The 23,830-nt window shown below is 34.6% G+C and overlaps 1 protein-coding gene across 1 annotated transcript in view; it reads right to left on the reverse strand.

Annotated features, from left to right (window-relative positions):
* The window catches only part of LOC140712459 (ankyrin repeat domain-containing protein 30A-like), a 125,125-nt gene that overhangs the window by 22,642 nt on the left and 78,653 nt on the right, over positions 1-23,830 (reverse strand). The window contains 4 exon segments of the mRNA XM_073019520.1: positions 3,382-3,484; positions 6,406-6,467; positions 9,230-9,302; positions 9,401-9,429. Of these exon segments, the coding sequence (XP_072875621.1) occupies positions 3,382-3,484; positions 6,406-6,467; positions 9,230-9,302; positions 9,401-9,429 (267 nt within the window).

The raw sequence follows: 23,830 nt of genomic DNA on the forward strand, positions 1-23,830 counted from the left end.
CAATCACGTCATCTGCAAACAGGGACAATCTGACTTCCTCTTTTTCTAATTGAATACCCTTAGTTTCTTTCTCCCGTCTGATTGCCCTGGCCAGAACTTCTAACACTATGTTGAATAGGAGTGGTGAGAGAGGGCATCCCTGTTTTGTGCCAGTTTTCAAAGGGAAAGCTTCAAGTTTTTGCCCATTCAGTATGATATTGGCTATGAGTCTGTCATAAATAGCTCTTACTATTTTGAGATACGTCCCATCAGTACCTAGTTTATTTATTGAGAGATTTTAGCATGAAGTGCTGTTGAATTTTGTCAAAGGCCTTTTCTGCATCTATTGATATAATCGTGTGGTTTTTGTCTTTGGTTCTGTTTATGTGATGCATTATGTTTATGCATTATGTTTATTGAAACAGCCTTGCATCTCAGGGATGAAGCCAACTTGATCATGGTGGATAAGCTTTTTGATATGTTGCTGGATTCAGTTTGCCAGTATTTTATTGAGGATTTTTGCATTGATGTTCATCAGGGATATTGGTCTAAAATTCTCTTTTTTGTTGTCTCTCTGCCAGACTTTGGTATCAGGATGATACTGGCTTCATAAAATGAGTAAGGGAGGATTCTCTCTTTTTCTATGATTGGAATAGTTTCAGAAGGAATGGTTCCAGCTCTTCTTTGTACCTCTGGTAGAATTCGGCTGTGAATCCGTCTGGTCCTGGACTTTTTTTTGGTTGGTAGGCTATTAATTATTGCCTCAATTTCAGAGCCTGTTATTGGTCTATTCAGGGACTCAACTTCTTCCTGGTTTAGTCTAGGGAGGGTGTGTGTGTCCAGGAATTTATCCATTTCTTCTAGATTTTCTAGTTTATTTGTGTAGAGGTGTTTATAGTGTTGTGTGATAGTAGTTTGTATTTCTGTGGGATCAGTGGTGATATCCCCTTTATCATTTTTTATTGTGTCTATTTGATTCTTCTCTCTTTTCTTCTTTATTAATCTTGCTAGCCATCTATTTTGTTGATCGTTTCAAGAAACTAGCTCCTGGATTCATTGATTTTTGAAGGGTTTTTGGTATCTCTATCTCCTTCAGTTCTACTCTGTTCTTAGTTATTTCTTACTTTCTGCTACCTTTTGAATTTGTTTGCTCTTGCTTCTCTAGTTCATTAAATTGTGATGTTAGGGTGTCAATTTTAGGTCTTTCCTGCTTTCTCTTCTGGGCATTTAGTGCTATAAATTTCCCTCTACACATTGCTTAAATGTGGCCCAGAGATTCTGATATGTTGTGCCTTTGTTCTCATTGGTTTCAAACAACATCTTTATTTCTGCCTTCATTTTGTTATGTACCCAGCAGTCACTCAGGGGCAGGTTGTTCAGTTTCCACGTAGTTGTGTGATTTTGAGTGAGTTTTTTAATCCTGAGTTCTAATTTGATTGCACTGTGATCTGAGAGACAGTTTGTTGTGATTTCTGTTCTTTTATATTTGCTGAGGAGTGCTTTACTTCCAACTATATGGTCAATTTTGGAATAAGTGTGATGTGGTACTGAGAAGAATGTATATTCTGCTGATTTGGGGTGGAGAGTTCTGTAGATGTCTATTGGGTCTGCTTGGTGCAGAGCCGAGTTCAAGTCCTGGATATCCTTTTTAACCTTCTGTCTCGTTGATCTGTCTAATATTGATACCGGGGTGTTAAAGTCTCCCATCATTATTTTGTGGGAGTCTAAGTCTCTTTGTAGGTCTCTATTGACTTGCCTTATGAATCTGGGTTCTCCTGTATTGGGTGCATATATATTTAGGATAGTTAGGTCTTCTTGTTGAATTGATCCCTTTACCATTATGTAATGGCCTTCTTTGTCTCTTTTGATCTTTGTTGGTTTAAAGTCTGTTGTGTCAGAGACTAGGATTGCAATCCCTGCTTTCTTCTTGTTTTCCATTTGCTTGGTAGATCTTTCTGCATCCCTTTATTTTGAGCCTATGTGTGTCTCTGCACATGAGATGTGTCTCCTGAATACATCACACTGATGGGTCTTGACTCTTTATCAATTTGCCAGTCTGTGTCTTTTAATTGGAGCATTTAGTCCATTTACATTTAAGGTTAATATTGTTATGTGTGAATTTGATCCTGTCATTATGATGTTAGCTGGTTATTTTGCTTATTAGTTGATGCAGTTTCTTCCTAGCATCGAGGGTCTTTGTAATTTGGCATGTTTTTGCAGTGACTGGTACCTGTTTTTCATTTCCATGTTTAGTGTGTCCTTCAGGAGCTCTTGTAAGGCAGGACTGGTGGTGACAAAACGTCTCAGCATTTGTTTGTTTGTAAAGGATTTTATTTCTCCTTCACTTATGAAGCTTAGTTTAGCTGGATATGAAATTTCGGGTTGAAAATTCTTTTCTTTAAGAATGTTGAATATTGGCCCCCACTCTCTTCTGGCTTGTAGAGTTTCTTCTGAGAGCTCTGCTGTTAGTCTAATGGGCTTCCCTTTGTGGGTAACCCGACCTTTCTCTCTAGCTACCTTTAACATTTTTTCCTTCTTTGCAACCTTGGTGGATCTGACAATTATGTGTCTTGGGGTTGCTCTTCTCGAGGAGTAACTTTGTGGTATTCTCTGTATTTCCTGAATTTGAATGTTGGCCTGTCTTTCTAGGTTGGGGAAGTTCTCCTCGATAATATCCTGCAGAGTGTTTTCCAACTTGGTTCCATTCTCCCTGTCAATTTCAGGTACACCAATCAAACGTTGATTTGGTCTTTTCACATAGTCCCATATTTCTTGAGGCTTTGTTTGTTTCTTTTTACTCTTTTTTCTTTAAACTTCTCTTCTCACTTCATTTCATTCATTTGATCTTCAATCACAGATACCCTTTCTTCCACTTGATCGAATCAGCTACTGAAGCTTGTGCATGTATCACGTACTTCTTGTGCCATGGTTTTTAGCTTGGTTGGAACATTTTTGCTGTAATTCTTTTACTAGTTTTTGTACTGAAAGCTTACTATATATTCTTCCCACCTTTCTAACCATACTCTTCCTCTATCTAAAGAGTTATTTTATCTTATGAACCTCCATTGTATACACCTGCTTCTTTTTCCCTCATTTCCTCCCTGTACTTTCTGTCTTCCTCATTCTTTATTCCCTCTTTTACATCTTTCCTCTTATTTCCTGAGATACCTCAGGTTTTAGAATATCTGGAATTTAAAGTAATAATTCAGTTCCTTTTTTGGCACTCTCTATATACTCTGTTGCTGACACCTGACAAGATATGTAACTTATTACCATTTTAATTCGCTTTTTTTATACTACTCATTTAGTGCGTAATGTTCTGAGGCTATTACAGTATAACAGTCCTCAAATTTTTAGATAAACATACTGTCAAATGACTTCTAAATAAAAAGTGATTCTTACCCTTTAGTTTTCCATTTATATTCTTGACTTCTTCTTGATATGTAGCCTCAGGTAAACACGTGTAATTCTGTGCAGCACTTTCCGAAACACTCTGTTTGAAGTTCTATCAATAATGAATTGCAATTTTAAAATAATAATAATAATAATGAGTGACATCAAGATTTCCTAACATATTTCAAAACATACTCAGTTTCCTACTTTAAAGGCAATTTGATTTAAGATTAGAAACCTATTGAAAACCAAAACATTTATATAAAGGACTTCACATATGCTCTCCAAATCAATCTTATTTTCATTTTCATTTAGCTATTGAAACAGTTACTAAGCATGAAAACCCAAAAATAAAAACATATCCACAGAAAAAGTATTTACTCGTGTGCATATTTCAATAAGAAATTACATTCAAAATATCTAACTCTACTTTGTAGTCCTCAAGAAAAGAGAGAGGGCATTTAAAACAAAAGACAATCACCTGCTTCTTGCTATATAACATTGACAACATTAAACATTTAAAATATTCATAATTATAAATTTTTAGGGTTAAAATAAGACACTTTAAGGAAAGAAAACCTTCAGAGTATGAGATAGAATATTGCAAAAGCTTCTTTATTTAGGTAGACAAGAATTTGAAATAATCAAAAATTTTTGAGAAAATTTTTGATAACAGAAGAAATGCATGAATAAATTTAAAAGAAGAAAAACATTCTATTAAGTTTAAATGAAAAGAAACCAATATCATATAAAATATGCAATTCAATCTCAATTAAAACATAATTTCAGAAAACTATAGCAAGTCCTTCATAAAAACATAAGAACATTTATTCATAAAGCATTTATTATGTGCCAGGAACACATTTGCAAACTTTTTTACACCTTACAATAATGAAAATGATGATGATAATGTTTACCCCACTTTCCGCTTCCTAGTCTTTCCAGAATGTTACGAGAAAAATTGTAAAGAAATGTAATCTGCTTTTTTTCTGCTCCAAATGTTTCACCTAGACATTCTTTTTTTTTTTTTTTTTTTTTTTTTTTTTTTTGGAGATTTCTCCTTTTTTTTTTCTTTTTTTATTATACTTTAAGTTCTAGGGTACATGTGTACAATGTGCAGGTTTGTTTCATATGTATACCTGTGCCATGTTGGTGTGCTGTACCCATCAACTCGTCAGCACCCATCAACTCGTCATTTACATCAGGTACAACTCCCAATGCCATCCCTCCCCCCATTCCCTACCCCCTACCCATAATAGGCCCCAGTGTGTGATGTTCCCCTTCCAGAGTCCAAGTAATCTGATTGTTCAATTCCCACCTATGAGTGAGAACATGAGGTGTTTGGTTTTCTGTTCTTGCAATTGTTTACTGAGAATTATGGTTTCCAGCTGCATCCATGTCCCTACAAAGGACATGAACTCATCCTTTTATATGGCTGCATAGTATTCCATGGTGTATATGTGCCACATTTTCTTCATCCAGTCTGTCACTGATGGACATTTGGGTTGATTCCAAGTCTTTGCTATTGTGAATAGTGCCGCAATAAACATACGTGTTCATGTGTCTTTATAGCAGCATGATTTATAATCCTTTGGGTATATGCATGTCATCCTACCTCTCATGCTTGTTATGGGAGTTTGACTGACAGTCTCAAAGAAATCTCTGACTACAGAATTTGACTGCCACCCCCATTCCCATTCTAAGTGTAAACTTCTTCAATTTTATCTAACCTAACACTATCTGTCTTTATATAGAGATCACTTATATTTACTTATAAGTGTTGTTAACTTGCTTTTCTATTCCTACCACTTTAACATAAGTCCTCATCCTGTGTCTTCAGGTCTCACTGCTTAGCACACTTATGCTATTCAGGAAGCACATTATTAATAGTCAAAGCATTTAAAATCTCATCAGAGAGGTCTAATTTGCTAAATTCTTAGCAAGTTTAGAAAATAGTATTAGTAGCCTGCTGATACTTAACATACCCATACACTAAACTAGAAATCCACATGTCTGTTGTATTCCCCCATTATTTTTTTGACAATACTGCCTTCATGTTTAGAAAAAGTACCCTTGATATTTATTAAGCCACTGAATACCACTGTCATCATTATCTTACATTTGTATACACATTTTTCAGTTTGCAAAATATTTTCACTTTTATTACAACATTGCTCAATTAAACATATCTAAGAGGTAGATATTAGCACTAATTCAATGAACAAGGCCACTGACATTTGAATACATTAAATAATTTTCTCCAAGGTTACGTAACTAGTAAGTAACAGAACCAGAATACTGACTGGTTTTTTGACTTCTACTCATGATTGTTACTGCTATAAAGCAGCTACTTCTAACAACTAGTGAGGCCCTTTCCACCTCTTTGCACAACTGTGATCTCAGAATACAGATATTTATGTGGTTGAAAACATGGCTGCCACAAAATAACTCAAATAGTTCTATTTGTGAAAATAATGTTCACTCTTTAAAACACTACTCAACCAAATTGTTTTTACTGTAGTTTCTCAGGTTTCCTATTTTTCTTGCTTTTCCTTTGCCCAAAATATTCCTTAAGATCCGCACTGTGCAATCCAAATATAGCAATACTTTCAAGCACCAGGCATTATCCTTTCAAGTTCCAAGATACACAAAACTATTTTACCTTTTTCCTCTGAATCCAGATATACCAGAGAATCATAAATTTGCTCACAGGTGGACCCCTGAACTGAAATTCTTCAGTTTTTAGACAATTGTAGATTCAGAACCCAAATAAATTCCTAGAAGTCTAAGATGTATTTTCACACTATACTACACTACCTTCTTAAACTTAATCCTGAAAATACGTGAAATTGCACTATGAAGCAGTAATCTACTTAGCAAATAATAACTGCTTAGTATTTTCTGAAAAATATCAGAAATTACTGAAGGGCAATATGCAGAGGTAAAACAATAAAGTCAAAGTCTCTACTTTCAAGTTTCAACATCACTCAATATTTATATTTAAATAATAATAAAAACAAAATTACACAATACCTTAGAACTCCAATGTGATTCTGCATATGTTTCTTTTCCTGATTTTAATGTCAACATATTATCTATAAAATATTAATCACAGATATATTAATGAGAATATTTACTATGATATATTTTAAAAGAGTATACAAATCTATTTTTTTCATGAATCTGTGGTGTTTCTTATTCAACCTGTACATACTTTTTTCAGATTATTCCCACAACTTTTATGGTCAACCTAACAGAATTGCAAACTAAAATATTCAATTCATTAGAATAGAAAAAAATAGAAATTTGGCTAACTTGTATAAATTATTTCTTCAAAAAGGCAGTAATGTGTCCTTCTTCCCAGAAACACAGTATGTCCTATGCTTGAAATTTAATGAGATAACTTTAATTATATGTTATCTTTTTTCTATTTTTTAGCATTACTTAGTTTGATTGACTCAGCAATCTGTTATTCAAATGAAATTATCAATAAATAAGACTCTTGAGAAATATAAATTTTTTTATGTTAACAAACTTTATGTCTAACAATTTTAAGTTTCAACATGTATGACAGTTTATTTTGTGTATGTGTAATAAATAAATAAGCTTAAAAAGCTTTTATTGCATATACATTAAATTTTAAAACTCCTTTAGTTATTTTGAGACAGTCTTTCCTTAATTCAATATCTTCAGAATCAACTTGTGATGCCTTAGAGAATCATTAGAAATCTATATAAAAATAATTGCTTTAAGTAACCTAATTTTTCCCTAAAAAAGAATTAAATCAATGTGTACATATTAGTAAACTACTGTTTCCACATTTAATAGAATTAAATCATGATCTACACAAGATCCAAGGAGTACTGAGAGTCATGAGACAGAATACACACACACACACACACACACACACACACACACATATATATATCCAGTTTCCTTTATAAACAAAGTTTTCAAATTTGAACTATTTAAGACAGGTTGAAGAAAAAAGCAAACATGCCTAACAAAAACTTTAAGGATGATTTCATCATTACGGGTCAACTGATTGTTTGACATTCATGAACTAAAAATCTGATTTTTAAAACTGGTCTTAAATTCTGATCAGAATATCCCTGGAGTTCAAGTTTCCTCCAGGGAATCCAAGAGGTCAAATCATACTTTTGCTGTTGACCATGATCATTTGCGTTTATTTAGAAGTGTATACTGGAATGTTTCAGAGACAAACTGTGTTGTAACACCATAGCTCTAATAACGTTTAACTCATAGTTCTAATTGCCATCGGAATATATATGATTATGCATGCTTATATCTTAAATACTATACTTTTAATTTTTAATATATTAAAAATAAAATATAAAGCCAACTTAAAAGGCTTATCAAAATCTGAATTTGTTTTTATTTTTATGTATTTTATCAGCATAAAACCGTTTAATTAATTGTGCTACAGTCATATAATAGAATATGAAAATCACGGAGCCATAAGACAGAAAACAAACATAAAACAGAAATAATGTTCCGTTTTCTTTGTAAACAAATTTTTCAAATATTAACTATTTAACATAGTTCAAAGAAAAAAGCAAACACGCACAACTGAAGCTTTAAATATCATTTTAATATTAAGGGTACATTTATAATTTGACATGCATGAACTATATATTTGGTTTTCAAATGTGCTTTTAAGTTGTGAGATGAGCATCCCTAAAGTTCAAATTTCATGTAGAGAATCCAAAACTCAAATCATACTTTTGTTATCGACTATTTTCAATCTCATTTTTAGAAGTGCATACTGCACTGTTTCAGGGAAATAATGTGTTACAACAGCATAGCTTTAATGGTTCATAGGTCACACTTTTCATTTTTATTAAAGTAGATGATTGTGCATGGTTATACTTGAAATTCTTTAGTTTTAATTTCTAATATATCAAAAATCAGTAGATAAAACCAACTTAAATAAGACTGAAATTTGCATTTGCTTTTATTTTTTGCGTAAACAAACTTTAGTTGTGGTGCAGTTATATAACGGAATTTATATAAAGAATGCAATAAAAACAAAACCAGAGCTAGTTCTGTCTATTATGGATGGATCTTACAATATAATGCTGATCAAATAAAGAATGTTATAGAAAATTACACACAATGTACAATTATTTACATATTAGAAGTTAAAAAACAAATTCTATGTATTATCTATGACTGTGCACATATGTTGTATAATGTTTAAGCATGTATAGGAATAATTTTTTAAAAACTAGTTTAGCCAATTGTTTACCTCTAAACAATGAAAAGACACTAAAGCCAAATGCTTCAGAATCAGTTTTACAAATATAATTATAAAGAAATGACTACTTCTCCCATTTTTAAAAACTAGGGGTACCACACACACACACACATACACACACACAGAGTAAGCTAAATCAGAATAACTGATTTCCTTAGGATGCTTCAAATGACTACATCCACATGAGGTAACCAATGTTAAAACACAATTGGCATGTCAAAAAGTGAAGCTTTCTCTGCAGTAAAGGGTAGAATTTGAATCAAGTTTTGAACAGGAAAAATATTAGAGTTTAAAAATTCATCTTCTTGAATCTTTAAGTCATACAGACATTCCCAATACAAAACATTACAGTATCAGAACATAAAAATAGAAACACCTGAAATTAAAGCTAATTTTTTAAAAAACTAATTAAAATGCATGTTCTTGTAAATAATCAGTTTTTCAAACGTGGATACCACTATGGACATTATTAACTCAAATATTTCCATAATATTTGAAAAATAAACATTGGGGAGATGAGACTATTAATATGTCAACTATTGAAATATTCCTTTTAATATAGTTGAACTGTAAAATTACCTGCTCTCAATGTTTGTTTATTCCTCCATTCTAAAGCTTTATTTGGAACAGAGTTTTGCATTTCAACAGCAGGCTAAATGGGTTTAGAAGAAAAATGATTAATAACGAATGTATACTTCACAAAATATATAGTTAATAAATAATTCAAGATAAAATTATAAAACTCAATACCTCAAAGTCAGAAGGCTTTTCAGTAGACTCTAAAGCAAAAGAGATTTGTTATCAGTCATAGGTAAATATAACAAAACCAACCACAAATGAACCCAGTGATAGTATCTAACTGAGTCCTCTTGCTCAGCTTTGAGAATGATTCCTTTAGGTTTAGGAGATTTTCTTTTGTTTGTTTCTTTAGGACACTCACATGACAGAAATACACTGAAGAAACTAGGAATCTACGGTTCATCAAACATGCACTTAAGATTTCAAAAGTGAGAATGTGTTTTGCATGCAAAATGTGTTGATATTAATATGTACATGCTGAGTGATGAAAGCATAAATGATCTTTGATCAGAGGAGCAAATCATGACCCTGAAAAAATAAATGTCAAAGCTGAACATAGAATCCTACACCATATGTTTAATGAAATACATTAGAATAATTTATATCATTACATTCATCATGTTCTTTAATTTGTCCTACAGTTGAGACGGTACACCGTTATGATGAGAGTTCAGCTAAATGCAGAACTGACATCTCATCACTGAACGTGTTACAGATTGATCAGCTTGGATATTTACTTAGGGGATAATACTGAATAAAATGTTCATTGTTTTCCATATCCATGTGGTGTAATCATATGCCTACATTTCTGTATCCTCTAGTTTATCCTCAGAAATTTTCTTGATTCACTCATGTAAAAAATATATACAAAATTCATTTAAAAGTTTCTGTAATGAGCTTTCAATATTGGCACGTTTATTTGAAAATTTATGGCAACATACTTATTACATACAGAAAATATTTTATATTTTTAAATCAGGAAATCACTTATTTAAAAAAAAATTTAGAATTCAGGCAGTAAATTCAGTATTTTTTTGTTTCTAAAAATTAGTCTGCTTTATTAAGTGTCTAATGGATTTCTATAGAACAATTTTACCAAAACAATTTGCTTCATTAAAAATAAAGCCAATGCTCTTAGATTCAAATATTTCTCATTTGAATAGCTAATATCAACAAAATATATACCTTTTATGCTGATAGTAATAGAGAAAACTAAAAAGTCACCATAGTTTACTCCAATTCTAGTAATCCTCTGCTTCTGGTAGTCTCTGGAGTACCCAAAATCTAATCTTCTGGAGTGCAAATACTGTAAATGCATCTGAAGTGAATTCACTCAAATTTCCTATTGAGAAACTCCAAAGTTGCCTGGTTATCTTCTTTCTTGCCCCATTTCCTGCCTCACAATCCCTCTTCCTTAGCCAAAATAATGTCCACATCTGTGGTCTTCATTTTTCCCATTCAACATCTTTTAAAATCAATTTTCCCAACACTTTCTTTCTCTTTGATTAGGAATAGTATCTGACACCTGTAATTATTATTTCTTTACCTCTTTTTCCCCTCTGACCAGAAACAGATGCAGAAATAAAAGCAATATAAAGCTTTCCCTTGACCCTGTTATGTCTTGATCTTCTATCCAATTGCCCTTCTTCCAGATTTTTCCAAAGGAAAGGCTATTCTCTTGCTACTTAAGAGTGAGGTCCAAGGACCACCAGCAACGGCATCACCTGAGAACTTATTTAAAATGCCAGAATCCCAAGTCTGCTGAATTACAATGTGCACTGTTAAAAAGGTATTCAGCTGATTTTATAAAGTGTGAAAACTTCTGGTCTATACTGAGTGTATATGACAAATTATATACACGCATGGCTGTGCCAATATGCTTATATTCACCTATTGCAGATAAAACACAACTCTCTATGGTCAGTTGCTTCCATCCCTAATGCCTTCCCACCAGTGAGAAAGACAGGAGTGACAACATGTTTGCTGTAATTCCCTGGCAACTTTTGGTAATGGAAGGTCACTTTTTATTCTTCCCAGCTTTCTAATCATGCTCTATCTTTCTGTAAAGAATTATTTTATTTTACCATTCTCCATTATATAAACCTGCTTCTTGTTCCCTCATGTACTCCCTGTTTTCCTTGGTCTTCATTCCCTCTTTTACTCCTTTCTTCAGGTATATTGAATTTAAACTAATAATTCAGCTCTTTTTTTGGCACTCTCAATATAATCTGTTGCCAACACCTGAGAAGACATGTAACTTTCACTCCTTTTGTCCTTCCATGCTATGCATTTAAAAAATAATTTTCTTTGGCTGTCAGAGTATATCAGTCCTCACGCTTTTAGACAAATAATTGGTCAAATGATGTTTTAAATAAAAAATGGTTCTTACCTTCTATTTTGCCATTTATTATCTTTATTTCTTTTTGATATGTAGCCTCAGTTAAACACACATAATTCTGTGTATCACTCACAGAGATAATCTGTTAAAGATAATATTAATAAATAATTTCTTTTTTTTACTATTTTTTTGTTTTGTTTTTTTCTGAGACAAAGCCTCACAGGGTTGCCCAGTGGTATGATCTAGGCTCACTGCAACTTCCGGCTCCCAAGACCAAGTGATTCTTCTGCCTCACCGTCACGAATAGCTGGGATGACAGGCATTAGCCACCACACCTGGCTAAATTTTTGTATTTTTAATAGAGACAGGATTTCACCATGTTGGCTAGGCTGGTCTCAAACACCTGACTTTAAGTGATCCACCCACCTTGCCCTACCAAAATACTGGGATTACAGGTGTGAGACACCATAGCCTGCCTCAATAAATAATTTCAATTTAAAAATAATAATAACAAGCATCATATTTTTCATTTAAAATCTTTTTTAAAACAAAATTTTTTACTCTAAAGGTAATTAGATTTAAGGCTGTTCACATATTGAAAACCAAAACATTCAAGAGAAAACCTCAAATACGCTCTGTAAATCATGCTTATCTTTTATCTTCATGTGACTACTGACTGGGTTACTGAGCAAAGAAAATAAATCATATTCCCCAAAAAATTCAATCGTGTGCATATTTCAAAAGGAATTAAATTCAAAGTATCTGCTTTACACTGTAGTCCTTGCAAAAAATAACAGGGCATTTCAAACAAAATACAACACAATTAAACATTTGACATATGCATAATTACAGATTTTTTGTTAAAAATTATGCACGGCATGAAGAGAATTTTCAGAGTATGTCATGCAGAGTAGGAATAGAATTCTGTAAAAGCTGTTTCACTTAGGAAAACAAAGACTTAAGATAATACGAATAAATTTTACAAGTTTTTTGCTGATAAAGAACTGTGTGAATAAAAGATTCATAAGGAAAACATATTTTTGTTATTTTTAAATGAAAGCAAACAATCATTAGATAAAGTGTGCAATTCATTCTTAAGACATAACTTCAAAAAAGTAGAGCAAGCCTTCATAAAAAGAGAAAAATAAAAGCATGTATTCATGAAACATCTAACATGTGCCAGACACGTATTTGCAGATTTTTCTTCACCTTAGAATAATGAGGATGATGATGATGGTGGTTACCCCACTTTCTACTTCCTAGTCGTTCTAGGTTGTTAAGAACAAAATGATGAACAAATATGTTCCACTGTTCTCTCTGTTCGGAATGGTTTGCTCCTAAACTTTCATATGGCATACTCTTCATCTTTGAGATGGAGATTAAATGGCAGTCTCAGACAGATCTACTCTGACCATAGAATTTCACTGCCACTCCCATACCCGTGCTAATTATAAAGTTCTTCAATTTTCTCTAACCAAACATTCTCTGTTTTGTTTTTAAGAAAAATTTATAATGACTTATAAGTGTTTTTTTGTTGTTGTTTTTGTTTTTTTTTTTGTTTTGTTTTGTTTTGTTTTTGAGATGGAGTCTTTCAAGTCCCAGGCATTATCGTTTTAAGTTCCAAGTTGAGCAAGACTAAGACTACACTTTAAACTCTTTCTCTCTGAATCCAATTAGAGCCTTTGTACATCTAGATATACACAGAATTATGTATTTGCCCATAAATGAACAGAGAAATTATTTAGTTTTTAGACAAACTCAACTTCAGAACTCAAATAGATTCCTAGTGCCTTCTAAGTCTTATTTTCTTTTGCACTATTCTACATTGGCTTCAAAATTAATCCTGCAAATTAGCAGAATTGCACTATGCAGCTATTATCTACTTGGCACATGATTATAAAGTATATTCTGATAAATGTCAGAAAATAAATGCTTTTTCTCTTTTTTTTTTTTTTTTTTTTGCTTTTCTTTGAGATGGATTCTCACTCTGTCACCCTGGCTGGAGTGCAGTGGCGCGATCTTGGCTCACTTCAAGCTCCACCTCCTGAGTTCACACCATTCTCCTGCCTCAGCCTCCCGAGTAGCCGAGACTACAGGCACGCACCACCAAACCCGGCTAATTTTTTTATGTTTTTAGTAGAGACAGTTTCACCATGTTAGCCAGGATGGTCTCAATCTCCTGACCTCATGATCACCCACCTTACGGACACATGCAGAGGTGAGAGTATAAAGTCAAATCATCTTTTTATGTTTTCTTTTTTGTTTTTGTTTTTTATTATTATACTTTGAGTTCTAGGGTACATGTGCATAACGTGCAGGTTTGTTACATATGTATACTTGTGCCATGTTGGTGTGCTGCACCCATCAACTCGTCAACACCCACCAACTCGTCATTTACATCAGGTATAACTCCCAGTGCAATCCCTCTCCCCTTCCCCCTCCCCATGATAGGCCCTGGTGTGTGATGTTCTTTTTATGTTTTAAGATTACTCATTACTTAAGTTTTAAAATTGCGACAACAACAACAATACATATACCTCAGAATCTGAAGATTCTGTATCTTCTTTTTGTCTTGATTCTGATGTGGGTATCTTATCTAGAAAATGTTATTCACAGACACATATATGAGAACATTTATTACTGTAAATTGTAATATCATATACAAATCTATTGCCATTTATGAGTATTTCAAAAACAAAACTAACAGCAAAAATAGAATTTCAGAATTGAAGCAGGTTCAATAAAAAGAATTGACAGCATGAAGAAAGATATCAGAAAATATTTTTTTAAATAGCCATTGTATTTCGGTCTATAAAATTGTTTTGTAAATAATAGCACTTAAGCATAGAAAGATTTTCAGAGATATTCACTAATGTACCACTTCTATTATTTTGGTATAAAAATAAAATTGTCATTACTTGTTTGATCTTGTGGAGCTTGTTCAATAATGCCAATATCATTTTCGTGTTGTCCAGTTACTGTCTTTGTTGCTTCCTCCTATTACAAACAATAAACAAAAGCAACAACAACAACAAAAAACTTCAGGAAAAAAATGTGTTTATTCACTCACACAATTTATCAGTAAGACAAAAGAGAACAACAAGAAAAAACATACACTGTATCTATCAAATCATAGGCACTATCCTGGGAGAAGCAGAAAATATACATGGAAGACAGGTTCTGGCCTATATTCAAGAAATGGTAGAGATATGTGAAAACAAAAAAAGAACAGAAAAGTATAATTCACCAGTTCTACAATGTAAGTCAATAAAATGCATAAGAGTACAAAGGAGAGAACAATGAGTTTTACCTGAAAAGCAGAGAAAATGCCGCCATAATAGGGCCGTATTTGGAAGGACAGGCAAAGTGCAGAGTCAGGATACAAAGACTCTAGGTACAACAGCATGTGCAAAATAATAAGGCATGAAACAACGTGGCAACTGAGGGATGCCAAAGTGATGTGGTAAAACTGGAACACAGTCAGAGCAAATGAGTTGAAGAGACAAAAAATGGGACCAAACCATGTAAGATATGTGTCACGCTAGAATGTGAACTTAACCCTTCAGGTAATGGGTATCTGCTCAATATGCAGATGAGTTACATCATTACAAATATATTTTAGAAAGGTGACCCTTCCAGTGATGTAAAGATAGATGAACATGGGGAGATGGGGCAAAACTAGAAAGGAGTACTTCAAAATTATAGGTAGATGGTTAATTATGGTAATAAGATATGGAAAATTATAAGAAGGTAGATAATACAAATTTTGGTGTGTGACTGGATTGGTGACCTGGAGGAGGCTTGAAGTGCAGGATGTGGGGGACAGTTGAAATGCAGGTTGAAGTGTTTGAGCAGTTCATGGCTACTTCCTAGATGTTATTTACTAGGATGGGGAAACCAGATGACTGAGTAGATTACAAAGAGTCAGAAAAGAGGCAGGAAAAGAATTTAAAAAAAAAGATGCTTTCAGTTTGAGACCTCTAAGATTTGAGGCATCTAAGGGGCTTGGAAGAAAGATCTGGATAAATACATTTGGAGTTTGAGTAGATGACCTACATGAGGAAAATTACATAGTGATAAGAAAATAAATATTTATAAGATAGACTAAATGGGTAGAATTAAGCAACACAAATCTATGCAGACTGTTGAAATTTTGAAAATGAAATTAAAGGAGAGAGAAAAACGTGGGATTAAGTTTCTAAGTTATATATTTCCAAATTTGTTCCAAGAATATAATTTTATTGATATAGATAAATATTTCTGAAATATTATTGCAATAGGCATCTTTGAATTGAATGAAAACATTTAAATCTACAACAACAAGATTCTGTGAAACCACTTTTATAAAAACCTTGAAATTTTTAATTGTGCAAGAGAAATGCTTACCTATAGAATTATGAGGCATTTTTAAGTACTACTATAAAGTGAGATAGAAATGTGAAACCCCACTTTAAAATTCACATGCTTTTCTTATGTTCCTGTAAACAATATAATACTAACTCGAATTGCCTATTTACACCATATAGGATGACAGTTTAAAATTGGAGAAAAGATCTCACATAAAGAAAATTAAGCAATAATTATTCGAGTTGAAGATTTAATAGTTTTTATATATATCTATGATTGTCAAGCAGGATTCAGTATTCACAGGTGAAGAAAGAAACTAAAAACTTCAAGTCAACAGGATTCCTGAGTTTTAGAAACAAACAAATATATGTGCAAGGTTTAATAATTATGAAGACTAAAGTTAATAAGGCTTCCTGGAAATAATATAAAATATCTCCACTGTAAGAGATATATTTAAAAGTAAAAAGTGGGGGGGCAGAGCAAGATGGCTGAATTGGAAGAGCTCCAGTCTCTAGCTCCCAGTGCCAGCGACACAGAAGACAGGCGATTTCTGCATTTTCAACTAAGGTACTGGGTTCATCTTACTAGGGACTGCCAGACAATCAGTGCTGGTCAGCTGCTGCAGCCCGACCAGCAAGAGCTGAAGCAGGGCAAGGCATCGCTTCACTTGGGAAGCGCAAGGGGGAAGGGAATCCATTTTCCTAGCCAGGGGAATTGAGACACACAACACCTGGAAAATTGGGTAACTCCCACCCCAATACTGCGCTTTACCAAGGGTCTTAGAAAACGAGCACACCAGGAGACTATATCCCACTCCTGGTCGAGAGGTCCCACGCCCACGGAGCCTCCCTCATTGCTAGCACAGCAGTCTGCAATCTAACTGCAAGGCAGCAGTCAGGCTGGGGGAGGGGCGTCCGCCATTGCTGAGGCTTAAGTAGGTAAACAAAGCCGCTGTGAAGCTCGAACTGGGTGGAGCTCACAGCAGCTCAAAGAAGCCTGCCTGTCTCTGTAGACTCCACCTCTGGGGACAGGACACAGCTAAACAACAACAACAACAACAAAAGCAGTAGAAACCTCTGCAGACGCAAACGACTCTGTCTGACAGCTTTAAAGAGAGCAGTGGATCTCCCAACGTGGAGGCTGAGATCTGAGAATGGACAGACTGCCTGCTCAAGTGGGTCCCTGACCCCTGAGTAGTCTAACTGGGAGACATGCGCACTAGGGGCAGACCAACACCCCACACCTCACAGGGTGGAGTACACCCCTGAGAGGAAGCTTCCAAAGCAAGAATCAGACAGGTACACTCGCTGTTCAGCAATATTCTATCTTCTGCAGCCTCTGCTGCTGATACCCAGGCAAACCGGGTGTGCAGTGGACCTCAAGCAATCTCCAACAGACCTACACCTGAGAGTCCTGATTGTTAGAAGAAAAACTAAGAAACAGGAAGGACACCCACACCAAAACCCCATCAGTACGTCACCATCATCAAAGACCAGAGGCAGATGAAACCACAAAGATGGGGAAAAAGCAGGGCAGAAAAGCTGGAAATTCAAAAAATAAGAGCACATCTCCCCCTGCAAAGGAACGCAGCTCATCACCAGCAATGGATCAAAGCTGGATGGAGAATGACTTTGATGAGATGAGAGAAGAAGTCTCCAGTCCATCAAACTTCTCAGAGCTAAAGGAGGAATTACGTACCCAGTGCAAAGAAACTAAAAATCTTGAAAAAGGAGTGGAAGAATTGATAACTAGAATAATTAATGCAGAGAAGGCCATAAACGAACTGACAGAGATGAAAACCATGACACGAGAAATACGTGACAAATGCAAAAGCTTCAGTAACCAACTCGATCAACTGGAAGAAAGAGTATCAGCAATTGAGGATCAAATGAATGAAATGAAGCGAGAAGAGAAATCTAAAGAAAAAAGAAGAAAAAGAAATGAACAAAGCCTGCAAGAAGTATGGGATTATGTAAAAAGACCAAATCTACGTCTGATTGGGGTTCCTGAAAGTGAGGGGGAAAATGGAACCAAGTTGGAAAACACTCTTCAGAATATCATCCCAGAGAACTTCCCCAACCTAGTAGGGCAGGCGAACATTCAAATTCAGGAAATACAGAGAACGCCACAAAGATACTCCTCGAGAAGAGCAACTCCAAGACACATAATTGCCAGATTCACCAAAGTTGAAATGAAGGAAAAAATCTTAAGGGCAGCCAGAGAGAAAGGTCGGGTTACCCACAAAGGGAAGCTCATAAGACTTACAGCAGATCTCTCGGCAGAAACTCTACAAGCCAGAAGAGAGTGGGGGCCAATATTCAACATTCTTAAGAAAAGAATTTTAAACCCACATTGCATATCCAGCCAAACTAAGTTTCATAAGTGAAGGAGAAATAAAATCCTTTACAGATAAGCAAATGCTTAGAGATTTTGTCACCACCAGGCCTGCCTTACAAGAGACCCTGAAGGAAGCACTAAACATGGAAAGGAACAACCGGTACCAGCCATTGCAAAAACATGCCAAAATGTAAAGACCATCGAGGCTAGGAAGAAACTGCATCAACTAACGAGCAAAATAACCAGTTAATATCATAATGGCAGGATCAAGTTCACACATAACAAAATTAAACTTAAACGTAAATGGACTAAATACTCCAATTAAAAGACGCAGACTGGCAAACTGGATAAAGAGGCAAGACCCATCAGTTTGCTGTATTCAGGAGACCCATCTCACATGCAGAGACATACATAGGCTCAAAATAAAGGGATGGAGGAAGATCTACCAAGCAAATGGAGAACAAAAAAAAAGCAGGGGTTGCAATACTAGTCTCTGATAAAACAGACTTTAAACCATCAAAGATCAAAAGAGACAAAGAAGGCCATTACATAATGGTAAAGGGATCAATTCAACAGGAAGAGCTAACTCTCCTAAATATATATGCACCCAATACAGGAGAACCCAGATTCATAAAGCAAGTCCTTAGAGACTTACCAAGAGACTTAGACTCCCATACAATAATAATGGGAGACTTCAACACCCCACTCTCAACATTAGACAGATCAATGACACAGAAAGTTAACAAGGATATCCAGGAATTGAACTCATCTCTGCAGCAAGCAGACCTAATACACATCTACAGAACTCTCCACCCCAAATCAACAGAATATATATTCTTCTCAGCACCACATCACATTTATTCCAAAATAGACCACATAATTGGAAGTAAAGCACTCCTCAGTAAATGTACAAGAATAGAAATTATAACAAACTGTCTCTCAGACCACAGTGCAATCAAACCACAACTCAGGACTAAGAAACTCAATCAAAACCACTCAACTACATGGAAACTGAATAACCTGCTCCTGAAGACTACTGGGTACATAACGAAATGAAGGCAGAAATAAAGATGTTCTTTGAAACCAATGAGAACAAAGATACAACATACCAGAATCTCTGGGACACATTTAAAGCAGTGTGTAGAGGGAAATTTATAGCACTAAATGCCCACAAGAGAAAGCTGGAAAGATCTAAAATTGACACTCTAACATCACAATTAAAAGAACTAGAGAGGCAAGAGCAAACACATTCAAAAGCTAGCAGGAGGCAAGAAATAACAAAGATTAGAGTAGAACTGAAGGAGATAGAGACACAAAAAACCCTCCAAAAAACAATGAATCCAGGAGTTGGTTTTTTGAAAAGATCAACAAAATTGATAGACCACTAGCAAGACTAATAAAGAAGAAAAGAGAGCAGAATCAAATAGATGCAGCAAAATATGATAAAGGGGATATCACCAGTGACCCCACAGAAATACAAACTACCATCAGAGAATACTATAAACACCTCTATGCAAATAAACTGGAAAATCTAGAAGAAATGGATAATTTCCTGGACACTTACACTCTCCCAAGACTAAATCAGGAAGAAGCTGAATCCCTGAATAGACCAATATCAGGCTCTAACATTGAGTCAATAATTAAGTCTACCAACCAAAAAAAGTCCAGGACCAGATGGATTCACAGCTGAATTCTATCAGAGGTACAAGGAGGAGCTGGTATCATTCCTTCTGAAACTATTCCAATCAATAGAAAAAGAGGGAATCCACCCTAACTCATTTTATGAGGCCAACATCATCCTGATTCCAAAGCCTGGCAGAGAGACAACAAAAAAAAGAGAATTTTAGACCAATATCCCTGATGAACATCAATGTAAAAATCCTCAATAAAATACTGGCAAACCAGATGCAGCTGTACATCAAAAAGCTTATCCACCATGATCAAGTGGGCTTCATCCCTGCGATGCAAGGCTGTTTCAACATACGCAAATCAATAAACGTAATCCAGCATGTAAACAGAACCAAAGACAAAAACCACATGATTGTCTCAATAGATGCAGAAAAGGCCTTTGACAAAATTCAACAGCCCTTCATGCTAAAAACGCTCAATAAGTTTGAAATTGATGGAACGTATGTCAAAATAATAAGAGCTATTTATGACAAACCCACAGCCAATATCATACTGAATGGGCAAAAACTGGAAAAATTCCCTTTGAAAACTGGCACAAGACAGGGATGCCCTCTCTCACCACTCCTATTCAACATAGTGTTGGAAGTTCTGGCTAGGGCAATCAGGCAAGAGAAAGAAATCAAGGGTATTCAGTTAGGAAAAGAAGAAGTCAAATTGTCCCTGTTTGCAGATGACATGATTGTATATTTAGAAAACCCCATTGTCTCAGCCCAAAATCTCCTTAAACTGATAAGCAACTTCAGCAAAGTCTCAGGATACAAAATTAATGTGCAAAAATCACAAGCATTCTTATATACCAGTAACAGACAGCCAAATCATGAATGAGCTTCCATTCACAATTGCTTCAAAGAGAATAAAATACCTAGGAATCCCACTTACAAGGGATGTAAAGGACCTCTTCAAGGAGAACTACAAACCACTGCTCAGTGAAATCAAAGAGGACACAAACAAATGGAAGAACATACCATGCTCATGGATAGGAAGAATCAATATCGTGAAAATGGCCATACTGCCCAAGGTAATTTATAGATTCAATGCCATCCCCATCAAGTTACCAATGAGTTTCTTCACAGAATTGGAAAAAACCGCTTTAAACTTCATATGGAACCAAAAAAGAGCCCTTATTGCCAAGACAATCCGAAGTCAAAAGAACAAAGCTGGAGGTATCACGCTACCTGACTTCAAACTATACTACAAGGCTACAGTAACCAAAACAGCATGGTACTGGTACCAAAACAGAGATATAGACCAATGGAACAGAACAGAGTCCTCAGAAATAATACCACACATCTACAGCCATCTGATCTTTGATAAACCTGGGAAAAACAAGAAATGGGGAAAGGATTCCCTACTTAATAAATGGTGCTGGGAAAATTGGCTAGCCATAAGTAGAAAGCTGAAACTGGATCCTTTCCTTACTCCTTATACGAAAATTAATTCAAGATGGATTAGAGACTTAAATGTTAGACCTAATACCATAAAAACCGGAGAAGAAAACCTAGGTAATACCTTCAGGACATAGGCATGGGCAAGGACTTCATGTCTAAAACACCAAAAGCAATGGCTGCAAAAGCCAAAATTGACAAATAGGATCTCATTAAACTAAAGAGCTTCTGCACAGCAAAAGAAACTACCATCAGAGTGAACAGGCATCCTACAGAATGGGAGAAAATTTTTGCAATCTACTCACCTGACAAAGGGCTAATATCCAGAACCTACAAAGAACTCAAACAAATTTACAAGAAAAAAATAAACAACCCCATCAAAAAGTGGGCAGAGGATATGAACAGACATTTCTCAAAAGAAGACATTCATACAGCCAACAGACACATGAAAAAATGCTCATCATCACTGGCCATCAGAGAAATGCAAATCAAAACCACAGTGAGATACCATCTTACACCAGTTAGAATGGCAATCATTAAAAAGTCAGGAAACAGCAGGTGCTGGAGAGGATGTGGAGAAATAGGAACACTTTTACACTATTGGTGGGATTGTAAACTAGTTCAACCATTATGGAAAACAGTATGGCGATTCCTCAATGATCTAGAACTAGAAGTACCATATGACCCAGCCATCCCATTACTGGGTATATACCCAAAGGATTATAAATCATGCTGCTATAAAGACACATGCACACGTAAGTTTATTGCGGCACTATTCACAACAGCAAAGACTTGGAATCAACCCAAATGTCCATCAGTGACAGACTGGATTAAGAAAATGTGGCACATACACACCATGGAATACTATGCAGCCATAAAACAGGATGAGTTTGTGTCCTTTGTAGGGACATGGGTGCAGCTGGAAACCATCATTCTCAGCAAACTATCACAAGAACAGAAAACCAAACACCGTATGTTCTCACTCATAGGTGGGAACTGAACAACGAGATAACTTGGACTCAGGAAAGGGAACATCACACACTGGGGCCTATCACGGGGAGGGGGCAGGGGAGGGATTGCATTGGGAGTTATACCTGATATAAATGACGAGTTGATGGGTGCTGACAAGTTGATGGGTGCAGCACACCAACATGGCACAAGTATACATATGTAACAAACCTGCACGTTATGCACATGTACCCTAGAACTTGAAGTATAATAATAATAAAAAATAAAAAAAAGAATAAAATAAAATAAAAGTAAAAAGTATTCTTCCAATGATAAGTTTGTTTACTCTGTTATCAATCTTCCCTTGCATATTCTATAATAATAGGTACTTTTAAAAATTCACCAATGTTGATTACATTCATTTGATGTGTGTATATAGTACCATCACATACAGATATTATGAGCAAAAATCTCAGAATATTTCTAGAGATTACTAATTTCTCCATTTATTTATTTCAGAGTACTGAAGCTTAAAAGAGATTTTTCTCTTTTAAGAGACACAGAAGAAAAATCTTGTTCATATGATCAGAAAATTTAATTTTAATAACAAGTTTAAATAAAATACTTATTTATTTATACTCTATTATGAAAAATATTCTAAACAGCTGCCAAGGTTATATCAAAGAGTGAGATAAATTAGTTAAATAACTTAAGGATATGTCAAATATTAAGTTAGAAATCTGAAATCAGAAACCAAAGAATCAAAATTAGTAATTCACAATAAAGCTGACAAGGCCTAAAACAGATTTTACTTTGTATTCTATATTAATATAAGTATGACTACATTAAATATAAAACATAAAGTTACTAAATGATGTGAGAATTAAATTTTCATTCCTTCTTTATAAATTTTTTGTTGACACACTATAAATGTACACGTTTTAGGGGTACATATTATCACTTAATACATTCACATAATCAAATCAGAATAATTGAGATATTAATCACCTTAAGTATGTATCTTTCCTTTATGTTAGAATCATTCAAATTATTCTCTACTAGGTATTTTAAAGAGTACAACAAATTGCTCTTACCTATATTTGTCCTTATGTTTTCTTCCAGTTTTTTATTAAAATCAGCTATAAGTCACTCAAAAACACCTGAGTTATAATTTATTAGCTGGCTATGTTTTCTTAATTTTTATTTTAAATAATTTATATCATATCTTTTATTATAGAGAGTTCCTGCTCTCATTGAAACCAATATTTTTGCTGTGTATTTATAAAAATCTGTCTCATCTTGACTCTCTCATGTAGTCTCTATGATTATCTTACCCTTCTTCAATGACTTATTTCCTATCATCCCCTTCATCTAATTTATTATTATATAATTATGGTGATATCCATTAGATAATTGTTTTAACCAAAATAACCTAGGACAAAAATTTACCCTTACATAGTTTATAGTATTACAGAAATAATTAAAATTTAAAAATTACATGTTATATTTTGAAATATCTCTTCACAATTTACAGTTGTATTAGTTACCTCTTGTGTG

The sequence above is a fragment of the Chlorocebus sabaeus genome, chromosome 9 (genome assembly GCF_047675955.1).
Source record: "Chlorocebus sabaeus isolate Y175 chromosome 9, mChlSab1.0.hap1, whole genome shotgun sequence".
Lineage (NCBI taxonomy): Eukaryota > Metazoa > Chordata > Mammalia > Primates > Cercopithecidae > Chlorocebus > Chlorocebus sabaeus.